This window comes from Staurois parvus, unplaced genomic scaffold (assembly GCF_062004578.1).
Source record: "Staurois parvus isolate SC_StPar_1 unplaced genomic scaffold, SC_StPar_1.0 ptg000137l, whole genome shotgun sequence".
NCBI classification, from domain to species: domain Eukaryota; kingdom Metazoa; phylum Chordata; class Amphibia; order Anura; family Ranidae; genus Staurois; species Staurois parvus.
Window position 1 is genome coordinate 12,140,431 of NW_028317933.1, and position 15,200 is coordinate 12,155,630.

Sequence of the window (15,200 nt, forward strand, 5' to 3'; positions counted from 1 at the left end):
TAGATAGAGAAATCTGTTGATTTGAATCTGGGGGCTCTCGTATTGGGATGCAGCTATGTATGGGGAACAAATGCAGCTGCGATTTTCATGGTGTGCCATCAGCAGCTGCACTGGAAAACATGGAGGAGCTACTGATGCTGGCAAATCTGCAGTTAGCTTCAAATACTTATCTGTCACATTTACTAGTTTAATGTGGAAACTTGCTCAATGATAATGTTTCTTAGTCTGGTTGGAATGAATGATGCAATATCATACTTATAGAATTTTTAATTTTTTTTGCTTTTATCTTCCAGGTGCTTATTGCCTGTCTGTATCAGACTACGATCCCAACCGCGGCCTGAACGTCAAACATTATAAAATTCGCAAGCTGGACAGTGGCGGATTCTACATCACATCTCGGACTCAGTTCAGCAACCTCCAGCAGCTGGTGGCCTATTACAGCAGTAAGATTCGGGAGGGTGATGGCATTAGCTGCAATTCATGTAGACAGAAGAATAGGAACCTAATTTTCTAGGATGAAAGGCCAGAGGGGTGGGTGAGGTCAGGATGTGGGTCAGAATGTGTCAGCTATTTGCTGGCTTTGAAGGTGGAAGGTAATTAAGTCAATAAAAGTCTCAGCCTTTGGCAGAGACAGCAGTAGAGAACAACTGTTAGGAAGACTGAGGTCATCCATAGCAGAGCAAAAAATATCTTGAATTATTATTATATTATTATACAGGATTTATATAGCGCCAGCAGTTTGCTCAGCACTTTACAATATAACGGGAGGCAATACAGTTCAATACAAGAGGGATAGGAGGGCACTGCACCTTGGAGCTTACAATCTAGGAGGGAGGGGATGAAATTTTATTATTTTGCGATCATTATGCTCGGTGCTTTACAGAATACATATAAATATTCACATCAGTCTCTGTCCTGATGGAGCTACCATCTAAAGCCTTATAGTCTAGGGTTAGTCTGGAGGGAAGCTGATCAAAACTGCCTGTAAAAATTGTGGGAAGAAACCCAAATAGCAAAAGTATTTAAAATGTAATGTACTGTGCTTACCAGTCCTTAAATGTGTTGGCTGAATTAGTTTTCACTTTTCAGGCTTGGAATCAGTCCCTGCTTAAAGTGGTTGTAGTCCCTTACATATACCTGGTGAAGTGACTGGCCTCAGGTGGTGCACAGAGATGAAACAAATCCTCCTACATATGTTGTACCTCTTTATTTATCTGCAGTTTCTCTTCTCTACAGCTATGCAAAGTGCAGAATTTATAAGGTTGTCTGAGAGTTCAGAAAAAGAAGGGTCAGAGAGATGATAGCACAGTGGCTAAATGGTTAGCACTTCCGCCTGGCAGTACAAGGGTCGTTGGTTCGAATCCCAACCACGGCACCTCCTGCCTGGAGTCTGCATGTTCTCCCTGTGCCTGTGTGGGTTTCCTCCGGGTACTCCGGTTTTCTCCAACACTCCAAAGACATACTCGTAGGTTAATTGGCTCCTGTCTAAATTGGCCCTAGTATGTGTATATATGAATGTAAGTTAGGGACCTTAGATTGTACGCCCCTTGTGGGTTAGGGACTGATGTGAATGAACAATATATATGAAAAGCGCTGCCTAAATTGACCGGGGTATATAAGTACCTGAAATAAATAATAAATAGATGAAATTATACTCTGCAGAGCTCAGTGAGGAGCGCTCTGAGAGCTGATTGGAAGGAAGGAACAACCCCCCCCCCCACACAGTTTCTCCCATGTCACCATTTTTCTCTTGGTGTCAGGAAAACTTTCAGAAAAAAAACTTAATTCTTGCAGATAGCAGAGGTACGAAGCAGCAGACAGAAATTATACTTTGTGTTCTTAATTGAGACAAGCTTACACTTTGTTCACATTTCATGTATGAGGTCTGCAAACGCTTTAACTGGCCGAATTTGGGTTAATGTATAGCCAGCTAAAGGGCTTTGCTGCACAGTTGAACCAGAGGCACTCATTTTATTAGCAGATTTAATTGTGTGAATTTTGGTTGAATCTCTGAGCAGCAGACACATAACCCATAACTCTGCCCCAAAGATGCTCCATTCAGTCGCTGTGCTGGTGAAAACACAAGTGGTGTAGCAGGACTGGACAGCAGACGGAGTGATAGGATGGCCATGTGTTGTCTTTTCTACAATGCTACTGTTTGAGAGGCTAAAAGGATTTGGAAGACAATTTCACGGTCTCATGTTACCTTTGAAGTGCTCAGGAAGCAGCTGTTTGTCATGCTGGCCCTGCATATACAAATGTCCCAGCACCGGAATGAGGACAAAGGAAGTATTTCAGAAGGCAAGGGGTGTTAAAACTGGGACACATTTTAGGGACTGCTGGAGAGGACTTTCTCACCCTGTACTTGTCATTATTGCATGCCATACAGTTGGTGTTAGAGCCACACTTCCTTCAGTGTTAGACCTGTGTTGTATGTGGATGCTTCTATTTATTTGGATGATTGGTGCCCTGTGAGATCTCAATCAAGAAATAGGGTGTCGCCAGCACTCCTGTGATGTTGGTGAAGACAGTGTCACATAGGTCAGCCCTTGCAGGGGTCCCTTCCTCAAGGCCTGTTCACATTGTCATCATGTCATTGTTTGGAAGCACCCTGCAAGGCTCCGAAATGTTGACTGTTCTGACCTTTGTGATGCTGCGTTCTCAATAAACAAATGAAACAAATCATGGAAGTGCTGGTAAACACTTGATTATTTAATACCAGATTCCACAAAAAATTGTGATTATTCCGTGTATGAAACATTTTAAAGGATAAGTTCACCGTTTAGACAAAAGTAATAAATGCACATTTTTTTGCAGGTAAACAAAATGTGTGTTTATTATTTTTGTCTACGGGAAAGCATTGCACCAGCGATCAGTTGATCGCTGATGCCATGCAGGGCTCCTGCAGACCTGTCAGAATATCTGCTTGCCTTACAGGATGTAGGGGCAAGCAGATATTCTGACAGGAAGCTTCAATGAACTACCACAGAGTTCCATAGTGCTGTGGTAGTTCATTGAGGACTACAAGCCCACAGCCGCTAAGGCTGTCGGGACTTGCTGTTCAGTCAATTCGCGGAAATCCGTGAATGAATGATGCGGCTGTGTGGGCCGAGCCCCGCACGGCCATGCTGTTTTCAAATTTGACAGATAGTACGGGGAAACGTCTCCCCGTACTATCTGTCAGGAAGGTGGGGTGGCTACGGCTGTGGCAACATGTTACTTGTTCCTCCATAAAAACAGGTGGAACATGTAACATGTTCCCAAAGGTGAACTTATCCTTTAAAGCACAGGGTGTCAAACTGGTGACCCTCCAGCTGTTACCAAACTACAAGTCCCATGAGGCATTGCAAGATTAACAGTAACGCGCATGACTCCCAAAGGCAGAGGCATGATGGAACTTGTAGTTTTGCAACAGCTGGAGGGCCGCCAGTTTGACAACCCTGCTTTAAAGTAAGTCTTTCCTGGGAATATTGTGGAGGCTGTCATTGCTGACTACTCATTTTGAAAATGTTAAATGCCTGGCTCTTAATGTGACCCTCTTACTTTCTGGTACAATATTTTTATTGGGAAAAAAAAACACAGCCACAATATTCCCACGCAGGGGATATAAACAGTAGACACAATGTGGAATAGTAATAATAACATAGGATGCTGAAAGGAATATAAACTCAAACAACAAAATGACTCCAGAATGGGCCAGGGGTCAACACGAAATGCCTGAGTCCTTAGACCCCGGGGCTGGAGAGGGGTTTGGGGTGAGGACTCAATGCAAAAAACTATAGGACAAAAAAGAAAAAAGGGAGAAGAGAAGGCGTGTGAAGAGCAAGGTGGAAAGTAAGGAGAGGGAGGAAGCAAGGCAGAAGGGAGTTCCCCCAGGCTAGAGGGCAAAATAGATTAACTGGGAATACCCAAAGTGATTGGGTACAGAGTTGGAAGAGCGCAAGTCCACCAAGGCCCACACCATGAGGAATTTAGGGTGGGAGTCATGGAGGATACTGGTCATCTTTTCATTGACCATTAGGTGACCCTCTTACTTTCAATACTTTGAGTCAACAAACTGGAGACAAGGGATTTTACTTTAATCTGACCTTCTTTGTCTGCCTATTTGTCCCACATTAGCGACCAAAGTATTCATTATTTTTTACAGGTGCTTTATATTGCGCCATCAATTTACGCAGTGTTTTACACTTATGTATTGTACATTCACATCAGTCCCTAGCCCTCAAGGAGCTTACAATGTAAGATTCCTAACTCACATTCATACTTACACGTACTAGGGCCAATTTAGACAGGAGCCAGTTAACCTACCAGCGTGTCTTTGGAGTGTGAGAGGAAACCAGAGTACCTGGAGGAAACCCACACAGGCACGGGGAGAACATGCAAACTCCAGGTACAAACTGACAACCCTAGTGCTGCTAAGTATTAAAGCCGGAGAGTCAGAATAACAACCAAACAACTGGCATTTTTAAAAAGAGATTAGAAATGGGAGCACCCATGTTAATTATTTTTACTATGTTGATGTTGTATTTGGATATAGTACATAGTCCATAGTAAAAACTGATCTACAACATCAGTTTAAAAAGATGTTAAGTAATAATTGATGCAAAACCATTATATTTTATCTTTTAATGTCTTATTTGCTACCAAGCTTCATTACAGCAGGCCTTCCCAAGCACAAATTCAATGTCAGACAAAGCCACACCAATGGCGTTATTAAAAATAAATAAAAAAAGTCCCTGCCATTGGTTTTTCAATTGGCCCATAAAGTGTTTTCATCAGTTGGTTAAATCTTGATATTGCTTGTCAGTGCTGGTGGAGCATGATGGTATCAGGTCTTTCAAAGGTGGTGGAGAACAGCAGTGTCAAATCTCAGGCCAGTCAGTGCCGGCAGAGTATAGTGATGTCAGGTCAGACAGTGCTGAAGGAATATAGCGGTGTCAGGTCAGACAGTGCTTAGAGGGTATAAAGATGTCAGATCTCAAGTCAGCAAGTGCTGGTGGGGTATAGCAGTGTCAGGTCAGTCAGTAATGGTGGAATATAGTGGAAAAAGATCAAAGGTTAGTCAATGGTGGTGGGGAAATGCACTGTTCGGTTCATCAGTGATGGTGGAGTATAATTGTGCCAGATCTCTGATCAGTCAGTGCTGGCAGTGTATAGTGGTGGAGAATAGTGGGATAAGTTATCAGGTCAGTCAGTTGTGTCAGGGTATAGCAGTGTCAGATCTCACGTTAGTAGCTTTGGAGCAGAGGTGTCAGATGTCAGGCCAGTCAGTGCTGGAGGAATAGAGCAGTGTCCCTTCTCCAGTAGGTTATAGCAGTTTCAGTATTGGGGATACACTGATGTGGGTATTAGCGGAGTCAGTATTTTGGGGGAGGGGTGGTCTCCCGCCCCCCAGGTCAAAGGGGTGGGTGTCAGCCTCCCCCTGGGGCGGCGGAGGGGTGGGTGTCAGATCTAAGGTCAATCAGTGCTGGTGGAGAAAAGCACTGTTCGGTTCATCATAGCGGTATCAGTATTGAGGGGGTATACTGGTGTGGGGGTTGGGTATAGCAGTTTCAGTTTTGGGGATACACTGATGTGGGGTATAACGGTGTTAGTATTTTGGGGGAGTGGGTGGGCGCCTGTCCCCCCTGCAGCAGGGGAGGGGTTGGTTGCCTGCCCTTCCCCACAGGGTGGCAGAGGAGGGATAAATGCTCATTTCCCCCTGGGGCGGAGGAGAGGTGGGTGCCCTTCCCTCCCTTGGGAGGACAGAGGAGGGGAGGGTGCCCTTTTCCCCCTGGGGCAGGAAAGGGGTGGTTGTCAGTGTGGGAGGAGTAAAGCGGTGTCTTGTCTCAGGTCAGTGTGGGAGGAGCATAGCGGTGTCACGTCTCAGGTCAGTCAGTGTGGGAGGAGCATAGCGGTGTCACGTCTCAGGTCAGTCAGTGTGGGAGGAGTAAAGCGGAACCAAAGCTATGTGTGCAAGATAATGATTTTAAATTTATCTAACCCTAAATCGAAAAGCTAGTGTAGGATCGCTTACCCCTCCATTAAATGTGTATAATGGGTGCATTCCTTTTTTTTTTTTTTTTTTTCCTCTATCTTGCCTGTTATAGGGTAATGGCAATCAGTCAGACAACTTACTATGCTTTGTTCAAATCGGTGTCTGTGTGGAGGTGGCCATCTTGGCAGTGGAGCAGGGCTTTACCTCCTCATGTCTGATGACATACAAAGACTAGTGGGAGTAATGAGCAAGCAGGAGCATTAGAGGGATTAGAACCCCTGTCAGTTTTTATTGCTGTCTGTCCCCCCATTTGGGAGATTCGCCCTCTCTATTTGTCCTGTTTACTGTTATTATTAAAAGTGAAAGTAAAAGAAAATCCCAAATTTTGGGTTGACACTAGAAGAGTTAGAGGAGAAATCTTCTAATGGAGGCACTAGTTCGGGTGACATCCCAGGATTCCCTCGCTTTGCAGGAATTTCCTCTCACTTCCTGTTTTGGCTATGGGACAGACAATGAAGGGAAATATCCCCAGTGGGACACAGATGCCAAATTTAAAAAAATGAGAAAAAAGTGTTGCCTTTAGTTCTACTTTAAGGCAAACTGTTGTATTTTTGTACTGTTTAGGCAGAATTAAAGTGTATAACCTGCATAAAATGTTTCTAGCTTTGGATAGAGTGGGAAAGGTTCAAATTCCTGCCAGGTTTATGCTCTAATGCTACTATATACGGGACTCCTCTATAGAGGTTTATTCTCACTTCCTTTTCTTCTTTCACCAGATGGGAAGTAAGGACTTGTACCCAAGTCAATCGATGGATCGACTTTGGCACAATCACCCTGCCCATAGATGGATCGAATCTCAGCCAGTCCCTGCTGAACCGGCTGAGATTCAATCCATCGATGACTGGCTTAACTCTTCCCCACTATATACAAAACAAAGAAAAAAGTTCTGTCTTTACATATACTTAACCTTTCTAAAATTTCCAGATAGGATCGCATATCTTTGCTCTTTGAGAATAGGTCCACTTCAGGACACATTTATACATGAGGCCAGAAATGACTGATTGGAAGAGAGAGATTTTTTTTTTTGCACCATTTTTACCTACGTATAGCAACTGGCCTTTTCGTTCAGAAAAAAAAAAATTTTCATAACCTTCCTTAACAGGTTTTCTATGTTTTCTCCCCAGAACATGCGGATGGTTTGTGTCACCGGCTGACTACTGTGTGTCCTACGTCCAAGCCACAGACTCAAGGTCTGGCAAAGGATGCCTGGGAAATTCCTAGAGACTCATTACGTTTGGAGCTCAAGCTGGGACAAGGCTGCTTTGGGGAAGTGTGGATGGGTAAGTATTCTCTATGTATAATACCACATCTTCCATTCCTTCACTGAAGTGACTGTTAGTATGTACAACCATGCATGCCACACTGCCATACATCTAAAATATCTGTGGTAATGTTAAAGGGCTCAGAACCATCTTTGGATCTGGGCTGTTTATCAGTGTCTGTGAAAACAAAAAAACACCCATAATAAACAAACCATGGATTATCATAAATGTCAAGAAGGCCTCCTCATGCTTTCATTTGTTCAGAAGCTCAGATTGACCTGCCAAGAGTGTGAAGAGGAAGATATAGGGTTTTTGTAATCTTTTCTCTCATGTATTTCTAGGTACATGGAACGGCACTACACGAGTGGCCATTAAAACCCTCAAACCTGGCACTATGTCCCCAGAGGCCTTTCTGCAGGAGGCACAGGTCATGAAGAAACTCCGCCATGAGAAACTTGTCCAATTGTATGCAGTGGTGTCCGAAGAGCCCATCTATATTGTGACCGAGTACATGAACAGAGGTAAGCTGGACACATATGCATATAGATTATGTCTTATTGCAGAGCTTTTAGTCCCACTAGAGCAGGGGTCTCCAAACTTTTCAAACAAAGGGCCGGTTTACTGTCCTTCAAACTTTAGGAGGGCCGGATTGTGACCAGTGGGGGTAATGTCTCGGCACTAGCATCAGTGAAAATAAACATGGAGTACTATTCCTCCCATTAATACTCATCATTGGTATTAATGGGAGGAATAATACCCCATCATTGGTATCGGTGTAAGAGATAGTGTCCCTTTTGTTGGTGTCAGCTGCGAGGAATAGTACCTCATATCATTAGGAGGAATAGTGCCCCAAGGGCTGGATAAAGACTAGGAAAGGGCCACATCCGGCCGCAGTTTGGAGACCCCTACACTAGAGGATTTATGTTTTGTTTTTACAGATCACTTTCACCTTCATATTTCTATCTGTCGTTCCACTAGGACTTATATTTATAGAGTTGAAGCAATGCTCCAGTTAAAACTGGAAACCCAAGTCTAGCCAAAACTTTCTTTCTTGGGTTTGGACAGAGTGGAGGTTTTTATTGCAGAGAGTGTGTAGTCGAAGGACCGGATCTTCTTTTATGTATATCTCATGTTTGTGGAAAGTCTGTCCAGTGTGTAATGCTCGCTAGCTCTGGCGAGGCTGGGCTGAGACTCAGCGTAAAAGTCCAAAGATAAAAGATGTAATGGGTGCCAAACCAGTGGTCATGGAATCCAAACAAGCCTATTGTTCAAGTTCATATTTTTGGTAAAGCTAAACAGCAAACGTACCTTTTGAGGCTTCCTCAGGGCTTGAATTTTGCTTGAAGTTGAAATGAGAGCAGATGCCTCGGTAGGAAATATAGCTTTGGTAGGAAACGTAGCAGCTGGGTTGTTTCCTTCATTAATTTGTAAATTGGGTCCTTTAACTTCAAGTTTGTGCAAAATCCAACCCCTTTTGGAATAGAGAGCACCAGAGCCACCACATTGCACATTACGACCCAAACCCAACAAAATTAGTTTTTATTTCAGTAAAATGGAGAAGGGTTGTCCATTATCTTTCTGCACCTGGTGATTAACAGGCATGAAGTTGTAGGCACAGAAGTGCCTTGGCACACTCACATCAAGGAAATGTACTATTATTTTTCAGGAAGAGTTCAAGGCAAAAGATAATGTTTTGCAGGGTACTGCTTATGCCGGCCATACATGGGTCGAAATTCGACCGATTTTGCGTCCAAAAATCGGACCTAAGAATAATCTGCCTATTTTCGCTCTGTTAGTTGGTCAATGGCACCGGCCGATTTTCGTGGTTCCTCCCCTTTTCGGTGATTGGGCATGTTGGAAAATTCATGAAAAACGACCGATTTTCAACTCAATGATGGTCAAATCGTACGATCGTTTTTCCAAAAAGAATATGCGCATGAGCCGTGACCTGGAAGGAACAGAAGTTTCACCTGTTATATGGGGTGAACTTTATGAACTGGTCGGCCGATTTTCAAAATCATTGATGGCACCATTGGATTACCGACCCATGTATGGCCTGCATAAGACACAACTTACACGTCTAGATGTCCTCTGTAACAGGAAATCTTCACTTTTGAGTTCCAGTCAACTATATCTGTCTTTTTTTGTTTTGTTTTGTTTTTTGTCAGGCTGCAGAAAGTATGTATACCTCACTGATTTTTTTTTTTTTTTTTAACCTACCAATATGTATGGTGGGTGTGAGAGGAAACAAAAGTCACCAGTGGGACCCACATACTTTTATGTTAGCCTTTTATCTCAGTGTTTTCTTCTGTTTCCCCACACAGGCAGTCTTTTGGACTTTCTAAAAAGTGATATGGGCAGCTACCTCCGACTTCCACAACTTGTAGATATGGCTGCACAGGTATGCTTTTCTGCCTTTATTTAAAATGGTCACCTGAACAGTAGTTGTCACAAGAAATGGCGACTGAACATAATGTCCCCATACTCTCTCTGTATGTAATGCATTGTGAAGCCTAAGGCTCCTTCACACGGGGTGGATTCTGTTGAGGACAGCAGGGGATCTGTGAGCTGATCCCCTCTTGATCGGAGCAGAGGGAGCAGATGACACATCTATGGTTGCTCAGTATATTCAGAGCAGACATGGGCATAACCCGTTCTGTAGGTGGCCAGGAGTAAACAGGTTCCACTGTCCGTTTACACCCGGCTACCTCAGATCTGCTTCTCTAAACAGAAGAGGGCGGAGAGTCTTCTCCCATTTATTTTTTTTTTTTTTTTTCAGGCCTGGTCGGACCTAGAGGTAGGTGAATGTAAACAGGCACAAATCTGTTTACATCCACCTGTCCATAGGGATGATTGGACCGTCCGTTTAGGTCCACCTGAAAAACTGACAAACGTACCTGATTGGAATGGCTGCCTGAAAGGGGCCTAATTAGAGTGATTTGCAGTAGGTTCTTAGAAATGCAGTAAGCATGGATTGTGCCAGTAAATAGGCTGTGTACGGTGCCATTGGCAAACTGAAGTGGGCCACATTACCAATGAGGAATGGCCTACCATCCTTACTAATGTATTACAGGTATCCTTCTCTGCGACTGAAAAACTCACCCTGCTTTTTATCATTCCCCACTCTTCTCATACCCCTCAGAAATTATACACATGGCATAGGAGAAACATTCCACAAGTCCAAGATGTGAAAATGCAAATGGTACTTTAATACTTATGTTGTGGAAATGTCCAAAACTTGTTCGGTACTGGACCATGGTCCTGGACACCATTAATAGAGTTTACGAAGTTAACCCCCATCTGAACTTTAAATAAAAAAAATAAAATATAAAAGCAGCAGTAATTAATAGTAAATCTTACAAATGCATATATTATATAAAGTCCATACACAATCCATGTGCTAAAGTCCCGCAAGTTTTATGTGATTGTGATTATGCCACAAAATAAAATCTGTGTAAACAGAAGACATATAATTCATCCATTGGTGAGAGTGCACATCTTATGTATCCAAAAGATTCCACTACCGTGAATCACCAAAGATAAAGAGCTCTTACCAAATAGGTTGTACCATAAAATTATAAATGGTGAAGACCTTTTTTAGGGTGGAACATGTAACATATTCCCATAGCTGCAGCTGCGCCTGCCGCACCCCCCCCCCCTTTGACAGTATGGGGAAACTTCCCCCCGTACTATCTGTCAGATTTGAAAACAGTGCGGCCGTGCGAACAGAGCGGACTTCCATGAATGAATGAACCTTAGCGGCTGTGGGTTTGTAGTTTTCAATGAACTACCACGGCACTGTGGCGTGCCATGGTAGTTCATTGAAGCTTCCTGTCAGTATATCTGCTTGATCGCACATCCCGTACGGCAAGCCGATATTCTGACAGGTCTGCAGGAGACCTGCATGGCATCAGCAATCTACTGATCGCTGGTGCAATGCTTTCCAGGCTCCCTTGGACAAAAATAATAAATGCACATTTTTTTTTTTTTACCTGCAAAAAAAGTGCATTTATTATTTTTGTCCAAAAGGTGAACTTATCCTTTGAGGAAGTACAACATCCACCAATCTCCATACAGGGTCTGCAAGGCAGCACACTTCAATTTGCTACAATCAACATCAAAAGGAAAAAGTATATACTTCCATAGTGTAATATGTTAAAATTTCCCTTTAGTATAAAAAGGCTTTTCCACAAAACCGAGGTAAAAATATCACAGGCTTGCTCATATATTGCATAGTATATAGAGCATTCGTAGTGAAACAGCAGGCTGATAGTTACGAAAGCATACAATCTCCAAACCGCTAGAGTGCGTGATGTTGCCATGTCTAGGCCACACCCTCAATCAGGTACTCACCCTTTGAACCCTAAGACATGCTTATTGGGTTGGTTGGATCACTTTTTACCCCACATACACATAGAGCAATCATTTGCTCACTATTTGTTGCACATATATGAGTTAAAAAAAAAAAAATAGGCTGTGTATCTTTGAATATTTGTCTGATGACCGTCACTAGCTTAGTGAGAACCTCTTCACTCATAGACATGTAACATTTAAATATTCCCCTAGGAGGGCTGAATCACAGAAAAAAAAACACACCAGTTAATACAATTGTGTTCATTAAACATAATTTAATGTGTTTAAATGCAGATAGTGATGTATCTGAATTTGCCTTGATTCAGCCTCTTGTAATTCCCATGCATTTGAGCCATTTAGGTGTGCTGAGAACTGTATAGGACCAGAGTGATGATCTCATCAGTATGCTGCTGCTTATTCACTATCCAGTCACAGGCTGTTGCCAGAGGTGACCAACTTTATTTTATGGAGCTGCAGCAGAGAAAGTGCAGTCACCAGCTCGGTCTGTGTGGGTCTGTAAGTTGAAGAGCTCATACACACTGGATGTTTTACCGGCTACTCCTAGGGGCGTCTGCTGGTTTTTTGGGGGTTTTTTTTTTCCTGCTTCTAAACTCCCCTGCACGTTGGCTTATATGTCCATGCACACATAGAGATTTACCCCCGGTTCACATATATGCTGCCGTGCGGGCCGCGTTTTGCACGGGTACGAGAGCCCATTCATTTGAATGGACTCCCGTGCCCGTGACACGCAGGGAAGAAGTCCCTGCACTTCTTTGGAAAATGCAGCCCACACGGGAACCTCGGTTTCCAGTACGGTTGCGTTTTTCAGTGCGGGCAGTGTGCCATTAGAACAAATGGCACACGCCCGCCGGTCCGCATTTCTCTGTGCGGGTGGTGCGGCTGCACGGATTGTCATGCGGATCCGCAGCGGCACCACCCGCACAGCTGTGAACCTAGGGTTAGAGGTAGGAGAAAAAAACGCTGGCAGTTCATCCAGGCGCAGCAGAGTTTTGGCAGAAAAAAAAAATTTGAAGCTTCGAAACGCGTGTTAACGCCAGGCACATTTAGCGCTTGAGCATTTAATTCATTTTAATGGCCAGAATAAATTATTTACTCTGTCCAGTGAAATGAACACCCAAACACTTTTTACAAACGTCAGGCTTTTTTTTTTTTTTGCCAAAACGCTGCTGCCAGGAGGAAAGGCTCCTAGAAAACGTCCTGTGTGCATGAAGCCTTAATGGTTTATCTACCAAAGAATTTGGATTTTTGTCCAATAAACCAGCTCCCATGCAATTATTTCTGCTATGTATTTAGGGGTTTGTCAGGTGTGCGGCTTTAGAGAGACACTAAAGCTTGCTTTTTTTTTTTTTTTTTTTTAACAAACATGTCTGTACTTACCTGCTCTGTGCAGTGATTTTTGCACAGAGCAGCCCTGATCCCCTTCTTTTCGGGACCCCATCGACACTCCTGGCTCTTCCCTTTTCGAGCAGTGCCCCCTAGAGAAATCTAGTCCCCGAGCCGCTGCTCTATGCTTTTGTAAGACACAGAGGCATGGCTCAGCCCTGCCCCCCCACTCTCATTGGCTCACTGGTTGTGATCGGAGGGGGCTCGGGTAAGGATTGGGGGGCCGCTGCACACAGGTTTTTTTATCTTCATGCATAGAATGCATGAAGATGAAAAACCTTGATCCTTTAGAACCACTTTAATTATTATCAGTTATTGAAGGATAAACTGCACAGCCGGTTTACCCTCTCGGTGTGACGCTTTCAGTTAGGATAGTTTGTATTTTTCATAAATGGCTTCAATATACAGATCATTATCCGGCTTTCTTTTATGGTAGATTGCCTCTGGAATGGCATATGTAGAGCGGATGAACTACGTACATCGTGATCTCCGAGCTGCCAACATCCTTGTAGGAGAGAACCTGGTATGTAAAGTTGCCGACTTTGGACTGGCTCGCCTGATAGAAGATAATGAATACACAGCAAGACAAGGTATGTCCACAATCTCTGAATCACCATCCACTGTGGTCTGCTCATAATTATACACATATGCCACTTAATTATATACCGGGGCTTGTTTATCTTTAGTATGCGGCTGCTCCATATCATTAGGCTGTACCAGCTGTTTTTGTGTTTACACAGCATTCTAAACTAGATTTACAAAAAACACCATGTATCCTAATTTCTTAAAATGAAACTCTAGGCTATTGTTAGTGAACAGATATTTTGCATTGGTATTGCAGCCTTTGCATTTAGGAGACCCTGTCACGTTGACCAAACAGGGTGACATTTATTTATTTATTTCAGGTACTTATATAGCGCCATCATTTTATGCAGCGCTTTTACATATATATTGTACATTCACATTGGTCCCTAACCCTCAAGGGGCGTACAATCTTAGGTCCCTAACTCACATTCATACATACACATATTAGGGCCAATTTAGACAGGAGCCAATTAACCTACCAGCATGTCTTTGGAGTGTGGGAGGAAACCGGAGTACCCGGAGGAAACCCACGCAGGCACAGGGAGAACATGCAAGCTCCAGGCAGGTGGTGCCGTGGTTGGGATTTGAACCGGCAACCCTAGTGCTGCCAGGCAGAAGTGCTAACCACTTAGCCCCTGTGCTGCCCCAGCCACTGTGCTGCCCCATAATAGGGTTTATGTAAAGCCCACCACCTGTTGCTGGAAAATACCCAGTGCATTCAGGTAGGGGGAGCAGGGGACTTCCTCCCATGGTGCATTGTAATGCTAGAGCAAAGCAGCACATCTCTAGGCCCGAGTCATGCCATGTGTCTTAAGCAGGGTGCACATGGACGGAAAACGGTCAGTTGAGGAGGAACCCAGACGACTTTTGGCCCACGTCTACAGCTCCATGTCCAACAGAAGCCTATCTCCATGACCGGTTTCTGTCAAACAGGCATGCTTGAAAACCAGCATCCTACCTGCTTTTGATCAGCACCTGCTGCCAATGGCAGTCCCCCTGTCCGAACACAGTAGCTCAACGGGGGAGATCGCTGCACTATAATCACTTGTGTTAGTATGGCAATCTGTAAGCTTTTTTTTTTTTTCCACCCTTCTGTGTTGAACAAAAAGGAACTTGGTGTGTACCCCGCATTAGGGGTGATGTCACCGCTCCCTCCAATCTTTGACCACAGCCAGTACAAAGCTGCAGTAGAGGAAGGCATGTAGGAGGGTCGACGTGGTTGCTAAAGGTACAGGGCCCAGAGTGTCATCGGCTCCCGGGATTTACTACCTAGTTGGTTGCTGAAAAAAGCAACCTGTGATGTCTGGAAAGTCTTCATTTATTCCAGTCCAGACTTGTTCCAGTCCAGCAAACCACTAGCTTGTGACGTCTCTATCAGGACAAAAAAGGGCCGGAACTGGTATTGCTATGAAGAAGTAGCCAGTGGTAGATTCCCCATATTTCTGTCCTCACAAATTCTCTTCAAATAATTTTTTCACTTTCATTGAAGGTGTACTTATTCCGGTAGGCGACCTAATCGTAATCCCTCCAGACTATGCGTGCTTTCCATCGATCTGACA

General features: G+C 43.8%; 1 protein-coding gene across 2 annotated transcripts in view; it reads left to right on the forward strand.

Moving 5' to 3' along the window:
• The window catches only part of SRC (SRC proto-oncogene, non-receptor tyrosine kinase), a 92,755-nt gene that overhangs the window by 67,965 nt on the left and 9,590 nt on the right, over positions 1–15,200 (forward strand). For both annotated transcript variants that reach the window (XM_089673358.1, XM_089673359.1), the window contains 5 exons: positions 294–443; positions 7,162–7,317; positions 7,641–7,820; positions 9,624–9,700; positions 13,493–13,646. In XM_089673358.1, the coding sequence (XP_089529484.1) occupies positions 294–443; positions 7,162–7,317; positions 7,641–7,820; positions 9,624–9,700; positions 13,493–13,646 (717 nt within the window). The remainder of the gene's footprint in view (positions 1–293; positions 444–7,161; positions 7,318–7,640; positions 7,821–9,623; positions 9,701–13,492; positions 13,647–15,200) is intronic.